The sequence below is a fragment of the Scleropages formosus genome, chromosome 7 (genome assembly GCF_900964775.1).
Source record: "Scleropages formosus chromosome 7, fSclFor1.1, whole genome shotgun sequence".
Classification (NCBI taxonomy): domain Eukaryota; kingdom Metazoa; phylum Chordata; class Actinopteri; order Osteoglossiformes; family Osteoglossidae; genus Scleropages; species Scleropages formosus.
Genome location: NC_041812.1, coordinates 25,317,892 through 25,331,046, shown reverse-complemented (window position 1 = coordinate 25,331,046; position 13,155 = coordinate 25,317,892). Strand labels below are relative to the sequence as shown.

The following is a 13,155-nucleotide window of genomic DNA, read 5'->3' as shown; positions in this document are numbered from 1 at the left end:
ATGGGCCGAGTGTGTGCGAAGAGGGCAGATCAAACCTCTTGATCTTTTCCTCCTGCTGGTGCGCATGCTGTTTGAGCAGAAGGTTCTCCTCGTGCATGCGGAGGTAGCGGTCCTCCAGCTCCTTACGGCTCACGCGGGACACCAACTGCTGCGTTCGGACATTCTGCGGCACCGGCGAGTCTGCCAACACGAAGGCACGTCGTCCTTAAACACGGGACTTTTCACAATGCAGAAGAAGCTTCTACTAATCCAGCCAAGAGCAGTCAGTAGACATCTCTGGTCTTTGTTTCTGCTGGTTTTAGCACACACACACACACACACACACACACACACACACACACACACACACCATCTGAAACCAGTTGTCCCATTCGGGGTCGCAGGGAGCCAGAGCCTAACCTGGCAACACAGGGTGTAAGGCTGGAGGGGGAGGGGACACACCCAGAACGGGACGCCAGTCCGTCGCAAGGCACCCGAAGCAGGACTCGAACCCCAGACCCACTGGAGAGCAGGACCCGGTCCAACCCACTGCGCACCCCCCCCTAGATCTAGCAGTTCAACCTTAATTTAAGAAAATGCAGCTTTAAACATTCTTAGGAATGCGATTGGGAATTGTCAATATTCCGATAAATCTTTATGCAGCTACTCGTGTGACGAATTTTGGTTCATACGGTGGAAAGAAAGTGTACTTAAGAATCACACGTCCGCATCTAATTCTCTCTTTCTCCTAACGTAATTCACACATTGTGTTTTCTATGAGATGTACGTCGCTTTGGAGGAAAGCGTCTGCTAAATGAATGAACGGAAATGTAAAAATAAAAAGGCTAGCAAACCGAAATATAACAAAAAAACCATAAGACTGGGTTTTACAGCGTTATGGCAGATACGAGCAAAAATGCACAAGAAAGGATATTTGACATTTTTCCCCCTCATAAAAATGTTTGCTTTCCTGTACATTTTTGTATGTAAGAGAAGAACCTGCATTCATTTCAGCATTTTACCCCTAACAGAAAAGGAAATTGAGGAAACGTATGCTATAATATGAACCCATTTATGGAACTGAGATACTGAAGACAAAGAAATCTTTGAGAACAGGCTTTTCCCCTAAACTTTTACGAGACAGGTAAAAGGCACATGTGTCTTCGATCACTGTGTGTGGGTTCATTTGGGTCAATTCTGCCATAAAAACGAGATGGCAAAGGGAACAAATGAAGAGGCTGATCAAAGCCTATAATGGTAATAAATAGCAGGTGTTTCAAACCTTGGAATATCCTGCCTCCAGAGAGACTGAAGCTTGTATCTCTCACAGGCAGGTCTCCTGCTGTTTCATCAGCTACAACCGACATGGCTCAATCTGAAAAAGATGATCAGCGTAACAAGTTTCAGCAGTGAAGAATAAAATCTAAACATCATGTAGCCTGACATTCCTAAAAAATAAAAAGAAATTTAAAAAAAAACTGCCAGTGCAGTGCCTTTCATTGAGATCTTTTCCTGTTAAAATTGCGATAGTCTTACAAAAGGATTAGAACTGAAATAAACTTGGTAGTGTTACCTATTGAAGAAGGTACATATCACAATTATTATTAAGCATTTGTTAAGCAGGGCAGCACATACACTCTCAGGCTCTCACTGCTACGCTATACACAAGTTTTCCTGGTTTCTGGGGGGGGGGGGGGGGGGGGGGGGGGGTTCAAGAGATGCTTCCTTTGGACAGTTCCCAACATATCAACCAGTAAACAAATAAGGAAAAAGTAAGGAAACCAGCAGTGACACTCCACATCAGTCACAAAAAAGATGTGACCTTAAATTTTGTATGGATCCTCCCCCTTTTAAAAAACACACACACACACACACACACACACACACACACACACACACACACACACACACACACACACACCTGAAACCGCTCGTCCCAAGCAGGGTCGTGGTGAACCGGAGCCTAAGCCGGCAACACAGGGCACAAGGCTGGAAGGGGAGGGGACACACCCAGGACGAGACGTCAGTCTGTCACAAGGCATCCCAAGCGGGATTCGAACCCCAGACCCACCGGAGAGCAGGACCTGGTCCAACCCAACGCACCCCCCTCCGCTCTTAACATATAGTGGAAATAGAACTGTAAAAACTGACGCTTGTTTTAAAAATGCTGTTGGCTATTTCCTGCTATACGATGACTGATTCCGTGTTATATTAAGCAATGTATTCATTCTTCCTGCAACAGACTTTCAGTTGACAGTAGCTCACTGCTTATATTGTTGCCTATACATGTTGATCATAATATGTTATTGTTATTTGGCTCACTCTATCAGTATAGTATGATTGAATTCACAGCCTTAAAAACTGACAGATTAAGTTTAAAAAAAAAAAAAAAAAAAAAAAAACAGACCTGTCAGACCAAAGTTTAAAAACTAGACTTGTCCCATAAAGGCAGAGGCCAAGTTACAGAATTCTAAAGCAAGGATGCCTAGTAAATCTGAACTCTTCAGCAGTTCGTGCTGGTGTCTCACAGCTCCTGGGCTGTGAGTTTTGAAATTGGTTGGAATCTGTCTTTGTCTGCGCTGAGTCTGGGCGTTCTCCCTGTCTTTAACCAATTTCCCCCGGGTGCTCTGGTTTCCTCCCACAATCCAATGACATGTGTTTTAGATGAAGTGGTGACTAATTTGCTTGTGGGTGAGGCCCTGCACTGGACCGGTGTCCCATCCAGTGTGTGCTCTGCCTCTTCTCCTATGATTCTTGTATGTGCTCTTGACCACTCTTACCCTGCATTGAACAGTTACTGGCTAAATGAATATTCTGTTTAAAAATCTAGCTGTATAAATGGGGAAAAGTCATTTATGAGGGGGAAAAAAAGCAGCTAAGCAAAATAAAAACAGTATACAAAATGTCAGTTAAATGAATAAGTAATAAATTATGTTTCAAAGACTCTCTACAGAAGAAAACTGAACACTAGATAATTTGTTTACTCTCCAGTTCATGTCTGAATAAGCACTGATGAACTAAACTATGGCCTGACCTGCAACGTAGCCGAACAAGAAAAAGCCTGTTTGAAAAAGCTCATGGGTGTTTGCTGCAACAGCAGAAAAAGCATTCTAGTGGTTGCTAGCAGGGTAACGAGCAGAGTAAGGCAAACATAGTACAGCATTCACACTTGATTTATTTATTGCGGTATGATGATATTACACAGACAAGTTTCAGTCCAACACTCTTCAGCACGAGTGGCAAACGGCTAAATTTATATGCAACCGAAGTGTAAAACGACCCCTATAATGTCATACTTCAATGAATACCACTGGACAGGAATTAGCATTTGGTTTTGTTCTATTTTTGTTTGTACAATATAACTCTGCTCTTTATTTTAATAGATATTAATTTAAGTGAAACAACATACACCAGGAAACATAACTGGACAATAAATGTCATTATCTATCTAACATTACTATAGTTATTGTGCCTTTTGCTTTGTGCACAGCAACTTAAAATGTTAGGTGCACTATTATTGTCATAAATAACTGGGCAGGGGAATAATATGAATAATATTTAAAAAAAAAAAAATTGGTGGGAGGGTATCGGGATTTTTCTATCCTGTGTCTTGTGCACCTATTCGAACGATGAACCTCGGTGCAGCAAGTGGTAGGTAACAAACTAGGTTTACCTGAGTCACATGTCCGCAGCCAGGTCTCTTTCCCTTAATGTAATGCATAAATTGTACTTTCGCTGAGATGTACGTCGCTTTGGACAAAGGCATCTACTAAATGAATAAATGTAAATGTAAATATGAACAGTGTAGTTCAAGTAGTGTCGACTAGTATCAACTGCAACACAAATCACGAAAAGATTTGTCATTCGGCACCAGTGCCGTATAAAAAAAATAATTGTTCCTAGTTTGTAAATCTCAGTTCTGCCCAACAGAAAGCAGTTCCTAGTTAAAATCAGTTGAGGTTTAATCGGAAGCCTGTTGGTAGTACCCATACATAGAGCACTGGGCCCAAGACTCTTCGAAAGTACAGCTATGAGTACTTTTCCTACATGATCTAGTACCTCTAGCAAAGGCACTATATAGCAGGAGTGGGGGTGGGACTTGAACCAACACCTTCAGCCTGTTCAGGTTGTCAGACTCCCTGTTCGTAACTGCAGTTTTATGACAAGTCTTATGGTATCGGCCTGGCTGGAACAGGTCGAACACAGATTATGAAGAAAAGTAGCCGAAATCCTTCATCCAGGTGTTAGAATTAGTATTTTATTACATGATCCTTGCTGAAATGAATTAACTCAAGTACCCACAGCAAACTGGTCACAAGTCCCTAGTAACAGCACATTTTGTTACCAGTAACTTAGTAACTCACTCACGGCTCACTTACCACTGGCACCACAGAAGAAATATAGAAAGACAACTGAAATACTGAAGCAGAGACTTGATCCTGCAAGCTATCCAACAGTTAGTGACCTTGCTACGAAGTCGAAGCATCAGATAATCTTCGGTATTAGAAAATAATACTCTCAAGGGTACTCTCAAGGGTGTATAGGTGAACAATTTTCATTTACTTCTGAATCTGACTACTTAAATCAACACCTCGTTCTTACCTTCCTACAATCAGCGCTTCATTCCACAGCGACGGTTGCTAACAAACAACTAGCGCGTTTCCGTTATTTAGAAGGGACTTCCTTCACAGGGCCTTGTGGGAAATGTAGTTTTCCAAAAGCATTTCGCCTGACCGTTAATCTCTTGACGAACTTCATAGTGCCTCTCACGTAACACAGTGCTTCTGCTATGCTCTGAAAACATACGTAATATATATGTCCGGTTCATGTATTGGGGTCTGCAAAATGAGACCCAACTGTGGTTCCGAGTTTAAAAAACTACTTATCCCATGATAACCTGTCGTGCAGTCGAGGAGATGTAAGTCCAGGAACATGAAAAGGTCGGATAGCAGTGAGAGGGAGAAGAAAAGAAAGGTACCTATTGTTATTGCTTTTCGCACAGTAGAGGTGTCTGGCGTGTATTGTGAAAACGATGGGTTGAAACTGGTCGGTAGTTGGCACATAAACCCAGCTAGCGAGGGGAGCGGAGGCAGAGCACCCAGATGTTGGTAGCTAGCTAGCTAGTTTAGCCCCTTGCGCCCCCTTCCCCCCCCCCCCCCAAATAAATAACGACTCGTTCGTAACATCGTTTCACTAAATAACGCTCTCATACTTTTACAAAAACTATTACCTGTCGTGTAAGTAGCGGTCTTTCACTTTCAGTCATTTGAGAAACACAGTGCGTCTTTCCTCCCACTTACGTTTTTTTCTTCTTTTTTAGAAAAATTTAATTATTATTAGTAGCGCTGCTCGTGTCAGACAGACGTCTTTTGACGTCAGTTTCCTTCATGCGCCAACGTGTGTTTAATGTCGTCGCGCGCTGTGTAGAGACTCAGAGAAGGACCGTTAGGATGAGTGATGCTGGAGCGCTCGACGGCAGCAGACACTTCCACTGTGATCCAGGTGCAGCGAACACACACACATCGATCGAGTCCTTACTCTTGTAAGTGACAAAACCGCGTGTCCTGAGCCAAACACAGCTACACTGAGCCGTGATTCACAGTACAGCAGGACATCATTGTGATTGTTTCTGTAGCCCTTCAGGATAAGTCACTTGATCAGGGGGTCCTGCAGCAGGATTGGGATTTGAACCAGCAACCTTCATCTTACATCTAGCCCTCTGTGTATAACCTCGACCCTGTGTGTGTGAGAGAAAGGGTGATATTCAACGTTTTTCCGCCTGCTGTTCAAAGTAGGATGGGTTTTAACTTAGAATATCAGCTGTGAATTTCTCCTGTTTAGGACAAAAAGCAGAAACATTTTTAGGAAACAATTGTGTTGCAGAAACAAAGTGTTTCTATCCTCTTCATTTGCATTCTCGTAAAAAGATAAGAAAGTGCAAGAAATCTTCAATGTCTTCTTTGTTTTTGTGTTATGCTGTCATGCAGTATTCTTATAATAATCAGTATGGTAGGGGGGGTGCGGTGGCGCAGTGGGTTGGACCACAGTCCTGCTCTCCGGTGGGTCTGGGGTTCGAGTCCCACTGGGGGTGCCTTGCGACGGACTGGCGTCCCGTCCTGGGTGTGTCCCCTCCCCCTCCGGCCTTACGCCCTGTGTTGCCGGGTAGGTTCCGGTTCCCCGCGACCCCATATGGGACAAGCGGTTCTGAAAGTGTGTGTGTGTGTGTGTGTAATCAGTATGGTTTTACTTTTGACTAAAACCTGTAAGTTAGTGAGAAAACTAGTACAAAAGACCCTTGAAATATCTTTCGTATATGTCAGTATATTTAGTATTTTTCTCAGTCCCACTCCTGTGTAATGTGGCTTGTTCTCAAGGCCATTCACTTTGACGTTGTTTTAATCATGCGCTTTATTCCCTGAACAGCTCAATGATGACAACTTAATAAGCCGCTCAGTAGATCCAGAGGCCAGCGTGCACAGTGGTCAGCACACATGAAGTTCGGGTGGTGTTACTGCGTTCGGAACGGCGTCATTCTCCACAGTCGACAGTCTGCTCATTTTCCTTAGCAGGAGTTGATTCCACTCAGCGTGCTCGTTGTTCCCCGATCCTGAGATTGTGCGAGTTGTTATCGTAGATGATTTGGACCTGTGACATACCTGTCGCATTTGACCAAACTCTAAATATTGCCGCTACTCGTAGTGCTTCTGGAAAAGATAGCTTTAAACTGATCTGAAACACAGGTTGCTAAACCCTGCTGTGGCACATTATTTAGATGGGGAAGAAACTGTGGCTTATTCGGTTTATTTCAACAGGTTTTCTGACCATAGGAACATCAAAAAAGCAGTTTGGTAGTTTTTTTTCCTTTGTAACCATCACTAAGGCCAACAAATACTGCAAGGCCCTGTCCTGAATAGCAGTCAGATGGTGTTTGTTTGTCTCTCTGGTTATGAAAGCTGTTTAGAATTGAATTTCCAAATACTCACTGCGATGGTTTCTCTTTCCGTTGGTAGTTATTTCAGATTGACAACCAGAGAAGCAGTGTCGGATTGTATATCCTTACATGTAAACAAAGTCGATCAGTTTTGCCCCCAAATTTCACCCTGTGAATGAGCATAAAAGTGAGCTAGTACAATCATCCTACCATGTTGGAGGCTAGGCTTCTTTAAAAGTGGAGTTGCTTTGCTGGAATGAACAGATTTATCAGATTCATTTATTTTTGGATTTGCAGTATTTTCTTTATATTAGTTATAGTATTGTCAATATGTGTCAGTTTTTATTTCAAATGCAGATGGCTGGAACAGGCTTCGGCCAGATATAGATTGCCAAGAAAATTCATACTGACAACGTATTGGCTAGGTTTGCTATTACACTAATAAACCTGGCAAACAAAAGTGGGTGTGTACACAGTGTTTAACTGTCAGAAGAGACAGTTTCCTTGCAGTATTTGTAACAGCCAGAGTGGCAAATATTGATTAGCTCATCATGTTGCTTATCCTCTATAAAATGACTTATCACTGAGGAAGTGTCCATCCCAATTAGAGCTCGCACCCTTCACCTTTTATTGTCTGTTATGGGAGGCTCTTCAGCAGTGTTTCCTGGTGATTTAAGGCCATGTCAGAGTTGTATCCAGAAGGTGATTTTAGGAGACAGAATGGCAGATCTTTACTCCTTTTTGCATGTATTTTAATACAGCTTTTTTTCGGCGCACAGTGGGTAAGAGGACGATGTTGGTGCCTCAAAGGTCCTGCACTGTGGATTAGAATGACTTTGACTTTGACTAAAAATATTGGCATTAACTTATAAACATTCTAAGTTGTCTAGCATCTGTTCATCGTTGAAACATTAAAGGTTGAGTTTAGTATGTGATATTTTCATTGCCAAAATAAAATAGTATCTGATAATTTTATTAGTTGCTATTACTATTCAAATAGTTGATTTTGTCCAGGGGTGCGGTGGTGCAGTGGGTTGGACCACAGTCCTGCTCTCTGGTGGGTCTGGGGTTCGAGTCCCGCTTGGGGTGCCTTGCGACAGACTGGTGTCCCGTCTTGGGTGTGTCCCCTCCCCCTCCGGCCTTACGCCCTGTGTTGCCGGGTTGGCTCCGGTTCCCCGCGACCCCATATGGGACAAGCGGTTCTGAAAGTGTGTGTGTGTGTGTGTGTGTGTGTGTGTGTGTGTGTGTGGTTGATTTTGTCTCAAATTAGTAAAGTGGAAGTAGTCAGGTTAAACCCATACCCCATATATATTTTTAAGGAAATTAATATATCACTGAACTCATATGTAATGTAAATGACACGAGTTAGTAGAATGCAGAAATAATATATGATATCAGTATTCCATTGTTCTCAGTGGTTATTTAGTGTGTTAACTATGAAAAATTTTAATACTGACCTACTGTATGTGTGATATAGCCTTGGTAATTTTGCCTGTAGAGGTCCTTTATTAGTTCACTATATAATTTTCTTTGGGCCACAAAGTGAAAAAATTAATATGACGAAATTTCACAAGGCACAGTAAATCTCTTTGTGTATTTTATTGTTCATATAGTTCACTTGGGGGCAGCATGTGCTGCAGTGGTTAGACCTGCTGCCTTAGTGTAGTGTAGTACTTACCCTAATCGGCTCCAGTTAAAAAGAAAATGACTAAGCTCTATAAATGGATAAATAATTGCATGTAGGATAACACTAAGTTGCTTTGGAGGAAGGTGTCAACTAAATGATTAAATATAAGTAACAGTCGTGAGATTATAAGAATGAGTGGGATGTGCGGCCTGTCCTCAATCCCGTCACGTTCGGTGCAGCGGGTTGTTCAGCCTCCTCGGCTCCGTAACATTGAGAAGAAAGTATGTTCTCTGTCCCCTTCTCAAGTGTGCGTGTTCCTTATCTGTAGCTTGGCAGCATTGTGACGAGACTCCACGAATTGTTCAACAGATGTGCTTCGCTAGCTAGTTAGGAAAATGCTTTAGTCCCTAGACGTAAAAACAATTTCTTTCAGTTTTGAAAACTGCATTGAGAACTTTGGTACTGTATTTATATGAGATTCTGTGGTGGTAATTTCTGTTATTTCTCTTTTGAGCAATCGCTGTGTTTTATTTCAAGGGAGGAGCTTGGGAGCTCCGGTTCACAAGCGTAAACTTTGCATGCATTTGTGATTGTGAAACGGAGAGGGAATCGGATTCGCGTCCGACATCCTGAGTGGCGTGCTGTCAGCTCCTGCTCTTCATGAATTGGCAATGGTCTCATTTAGGGCCCTGAGATCTGTGCCTGGCTGGACAGAATGAGTGCACTTTGCATGTTCTCCAAGATACGACCAGTCCTCGTGCACTGATGCATGACAGTTGCCTTTCATTGCTGTCTTCTTAGTGTTTAACCTTTGACCGGCCTCCCCCCCAACCTCGTCACCGTGCAAAAGTTTCAGTGGGCTACAGCAGTTCTGAATGACGGACTCCAGCCGGCGGTGTGCTTGTCATCATTTGACTGTCAAGAGTTGCCTGCTGCTCGGTTTCATCACCATTTCCAACCTTTTATTCAGCGGCCAGTGCTTCCAGTGCTGTCAGCCACATGATCAAAAGTGCATAAAACTGTCCCTGCCTGAATAAGCCCCCCCCCCTTCCTCCTATCATAATATAAGCAGATTTCTCCCCCATCGCTCTTGTCTCCTGTTGAATTTATTCAGATGAGTTTCACTGGGGCCAGCAGGTCGGATCTTGTTGCCAGGGTGAGAATATGAACTGCTCTCTCCAATGTGTGTGTGAAAGACAGCGCAAGTAGGTGGGGGTCGGGGGGGGCGTGTCACGTCTGCCCTATTCTCAGTGCTGAGGTGTAAGGTGCTGCAGGCCTGGGGTCAGCCATGAGCTGCTGTGTCGATTGCGGACGATGCCAGCGATGTTGGGCCACCAAGGGGGTCTGCCTTTGTCATTTGTCGCAGAACTGGTGACACTGCGGCAGCACACAGTGAGGTTAAGCTCTGAATCGTTACCAAGCATTTCCTCACTAACCTTAATCGTACTATAGTACTGTATAGTCTCCAAAAGAAATAGTTGCCACTAAGGTGTTGGGGAAGAAGTGTTGTTATTTGGGAGTCATTGAAATCTTTTTAAACCATTTTTTTCAAATCGCTTCACCCAGTGCATAGTTGCACTGATGCAGAGTCTATCCTGGAAGCACAGAGTGCTGGGCTAGACAGGGTACACCCTGGATGGGACACCAGTCCATCACAAGGATGTCTCACACACACATTCCCTCACACGTACACACACTTCAGACCAGTTACGCACCTCGACATTCACAAGTACATTTTTCTAAAGTTCCTGTTATTCAGGAAACTTATTGAAATGTATTGAAACATTACCTTATGTTGTATACATCATACAGGAGGGGCCATATTCTGTCCCCTGAGATGCTGTACAGAACATCTCTGGTCGTGTAATTATTATTTTTGCTTTAAGGACTTAGGCCATCTCCTTCTTTCTCTGTATGTGGTGATATACTGCACTTTATGGCTGGGACCTTGTCAGCCTTTTGTTAATCATCAAATTGATGCACAGTCCTCAGCGCTAACACACAGGCATCTAGGGCCCTCACTACGCTCAAACAGCCAGCTGTCTCTTAGGCATCGCAGTACGTTCCTACTGTCCCAGGCCCGTCGCAGTCTGCCAGCCCAGACCCAGGGTGCACTGAGACAGTTGGAGTGCACTGGCTGTGCACATTGGGGGATCATTGGAAGGGTTGCCACTCTGGCAGGAACAATGTGGTTCTTTTCCCGTTACGGATAGACTGAGGCCAGGTGGTGGATGCACCCCCCCTCCTGTGAACAGAAATGTGTGGCTTGTCTAGGGGAATGTTTGTCAGCCGAGTGACGGAGATAAATGGATGGAGTTGCCCGCGGGCCTGGCTGATTTAGTGCTGACACGTCAAGGCGAGCGGTGACATACGCAGCGAGCAGAATAGGAGGCTGGACCAAGAGACATCAGTACACAGTTAGCAGGGTGGTTCAAAACCTCACCACACTCATGGGGGGGCAAGTGTTCACACACACACACACACACACACACACACACACAGGTCAATATACATCTGCTTGCACAATTTATTCCTGTAGCATAGTTGAAGCATGTAGCAGTACGCTAAGTGGATTGCAATAAAATGATACATATACTCAGACTTGGGGAGTGCGGTGGCACAGTGGGCTTGGCTGGGTCCCGCTCTCTGGTGGGTCTCGGGTTCGAGTCCTGCTTGGGATGCCTTGTGACGGACTGGCATCCCGTCCTGGGTGTGTCCCCTCCCCCTCCAACTTTGCGCCTTTTGTTGCCGGGTTAGGCTCCGGTTCGCCGTGACCCCACTTGGGACAAGTGGCTTAAGACAGTGTGTGTGTAATATACTCAGACTTGCATCAAAACGCTGTCACCTTAAACTATGTGACCGCTTAGTAGGAAACTCAACTAAGTGTCTACAGTCACATTTTATAAAATTAACACTGTAATAAAGAAAAAGACAAAATAAAACAGTGACAAGTACAGTGCAATGTATGCCATAAAGCTGATTAAGATTATCTGTAGAGTGTTGCCGTGAAGCAGCACGGTGGCACAGCCAGTAGCACTGCTGTCTCACAGCACCTGGGTGGTGCTAGAGGATGTGGGTTCGATCCCTGCTCAGTTTGTGGGGAGTTTGCCTCTTTTCCCTGTGTCTGTGTTGGTTTTCTTTGGGTGCTCTGGTTTCCTCCCACAGTCCAAAGACATACTTTTCAGGTCTCCTCATTGTGTGTGAATGAGAGAGAGACTGTGTTCCACTGATGTATGGATGAGTGACCCAGTGTAAGTAGTGTATCTAGCAGTGTAAGTCACCTTGATGAATAAGGTGTGTGTGCTCATAACACTACGTAGAGTTCATTGGAAGTTGCTTCGGAAAAAAGCATCTACTAAATGAGTAAATGTAAGCCACAATGTGTACAACTGTACTTCTCAGGACTATGGTAGCGGGCTCAAGTGGCAGCTCTAGACATGGGCTTTTAAGTCTTTTCTGCATCAGTGCAACAGATTCAGCCACTCTGACTGGTAGATGCACAAGTCCTCCCAAATACACACACACACACACACACACACACACACACACACACACACACACTATCAGAACCGCTCGTCCCAGACGGGGTCACGGGGAACCGGAGCCTAACCCGGCAACACAGGGCGTAAAGCCGGAGGGGGAGAGGACACACCCAGGACGGGACGCCAGTCCGTCACAAGGCACCCCAAGCGGGACTCGAACCCCAGACTCACCAGAGAGCAAGACTGTGGTCCAACCCACTGCGCCAACGCACCCCCTCCTCCCAAATATTAATAGATATTGACTGAGATCGCACAATGACACCATTAGAGATTTTATATTCGAAACAATTTGCAATTTATATTAAATCTGAATCTGAAGGATTAGAGTAAATGATTAAGAGAGACAGGAAATCAGTGGCAGATTTTAAGGTTAAATCTGTTCTTGTTTTTTATTCTTTTAGTTAATCTGTGTGTTTTTGTTTTTATAGTGTAATCTGCAGTGTCTTGGCAGTTTCCTAGAGCATGTTGCGATGTCAGGCAGCTGTTCTTTTGAAGTTGCACTGACGTGGTGCGAATGTCTTGACAGTGATACATAACTAATACTTAAATGAGTGCATTTCCATACAGAACTCTCGTCTTTGTGGATGACAGGATATGGGTTCTTGTGCTGTGTACGTGCCCCCGCGTGTCTGTATGTGGGAGTTTGGCGTTAATTAAAAGCATTTGAAAAGTACGGTCTGTGTTTGTCAAATGTGCTTTTATGTACAGTATGTAGATGACTTCTGATTGCACTACTCATCAAATTTTACTGATGGATTTTTTTGCTTCCTGGTGCAAAATGACACTGTGGAATAAGAACACATCTGACTGGTCTGTCAGGCCAACAATGCTTCACATTTACATTTTACATTTCACTTAGCTCATGCTTTTCTCCAAAGTGACTTTGAATTTTAGAGCTGGGTAATTTTTACTGAGCGATTTGGTATAAGTACCATGCTCAAGGATACTACAGAAGAAGTGTGATTGCAACCTGAGTCCTCCATGTGGAAGTGAGCAGCTGTAACCACCACACACCTGCCCCACATGCACCATGTAAGGGCAGTAACGGAAAGACACGTCGTTTCCAGTCCTCTCTG

General features: G+C 44.1%; 2 protein-coding genes across 5 annotated transcripts in view; one reads left to right on the top strand and one right to left on the bottom strand.

Moving 5' to 3' along the window:
- Positions 1 to 5,261, bottom strand: part of rpgrip1l (RPGRIP1 like) — a 45,234-nt gene extending 39,973 nt beyond the window's left edge. For 2 of the 4 annotated variants that reach the window (XM_018738961.2, XM_018738964.1), the window contains exons 1-3: positions 4,582 to 4,631; positions 1,262 to 1,354; positions 36 to 180 (exon numbers count right to left, since the gene is read on the bottom strand). In XM_018738961.2, the coding sequence (XP_018594477.2) occupies positions 36 to 180; positions 1,262 to 1,346 (230 nt within the window). In that variant the 5' untranslated portion in view covers positions 1,347 to 1,354; positions 4,582 to 4,631. Of the gene's footprint in view, positions 1 to 35; positions 181 to 1,261; positions 1,355 to 4,358; positions 4,544 to 4,581; positions 4,632 to 5,209 lie in introns of those variants that run through there. The other 2 variants (XM_018738963.2, XM_018738962.2) reach the window with 2 other exon arrangements.
- fto (FTO alpha-ketoglutarate dependent dioxygenase) overlaps positions 4,888 to 13,155 on the top strand; it is a 99,491-nt gene continuing 91,223 nt past the window's right edge. Inside the window, exon 1 of the mRNA XM_018738965.1 lies at positions 4,888 to 4,953. Within this exon, the coding sequence (XP_018594481.1) occupies positions 4,912 to 4,953 (42 nt within the window). The 5' untranslated portion in view covers positions 4,888 to 4,911. The remainder of the gene's footprint in view (positions 4,954 to 13,155) is intronic.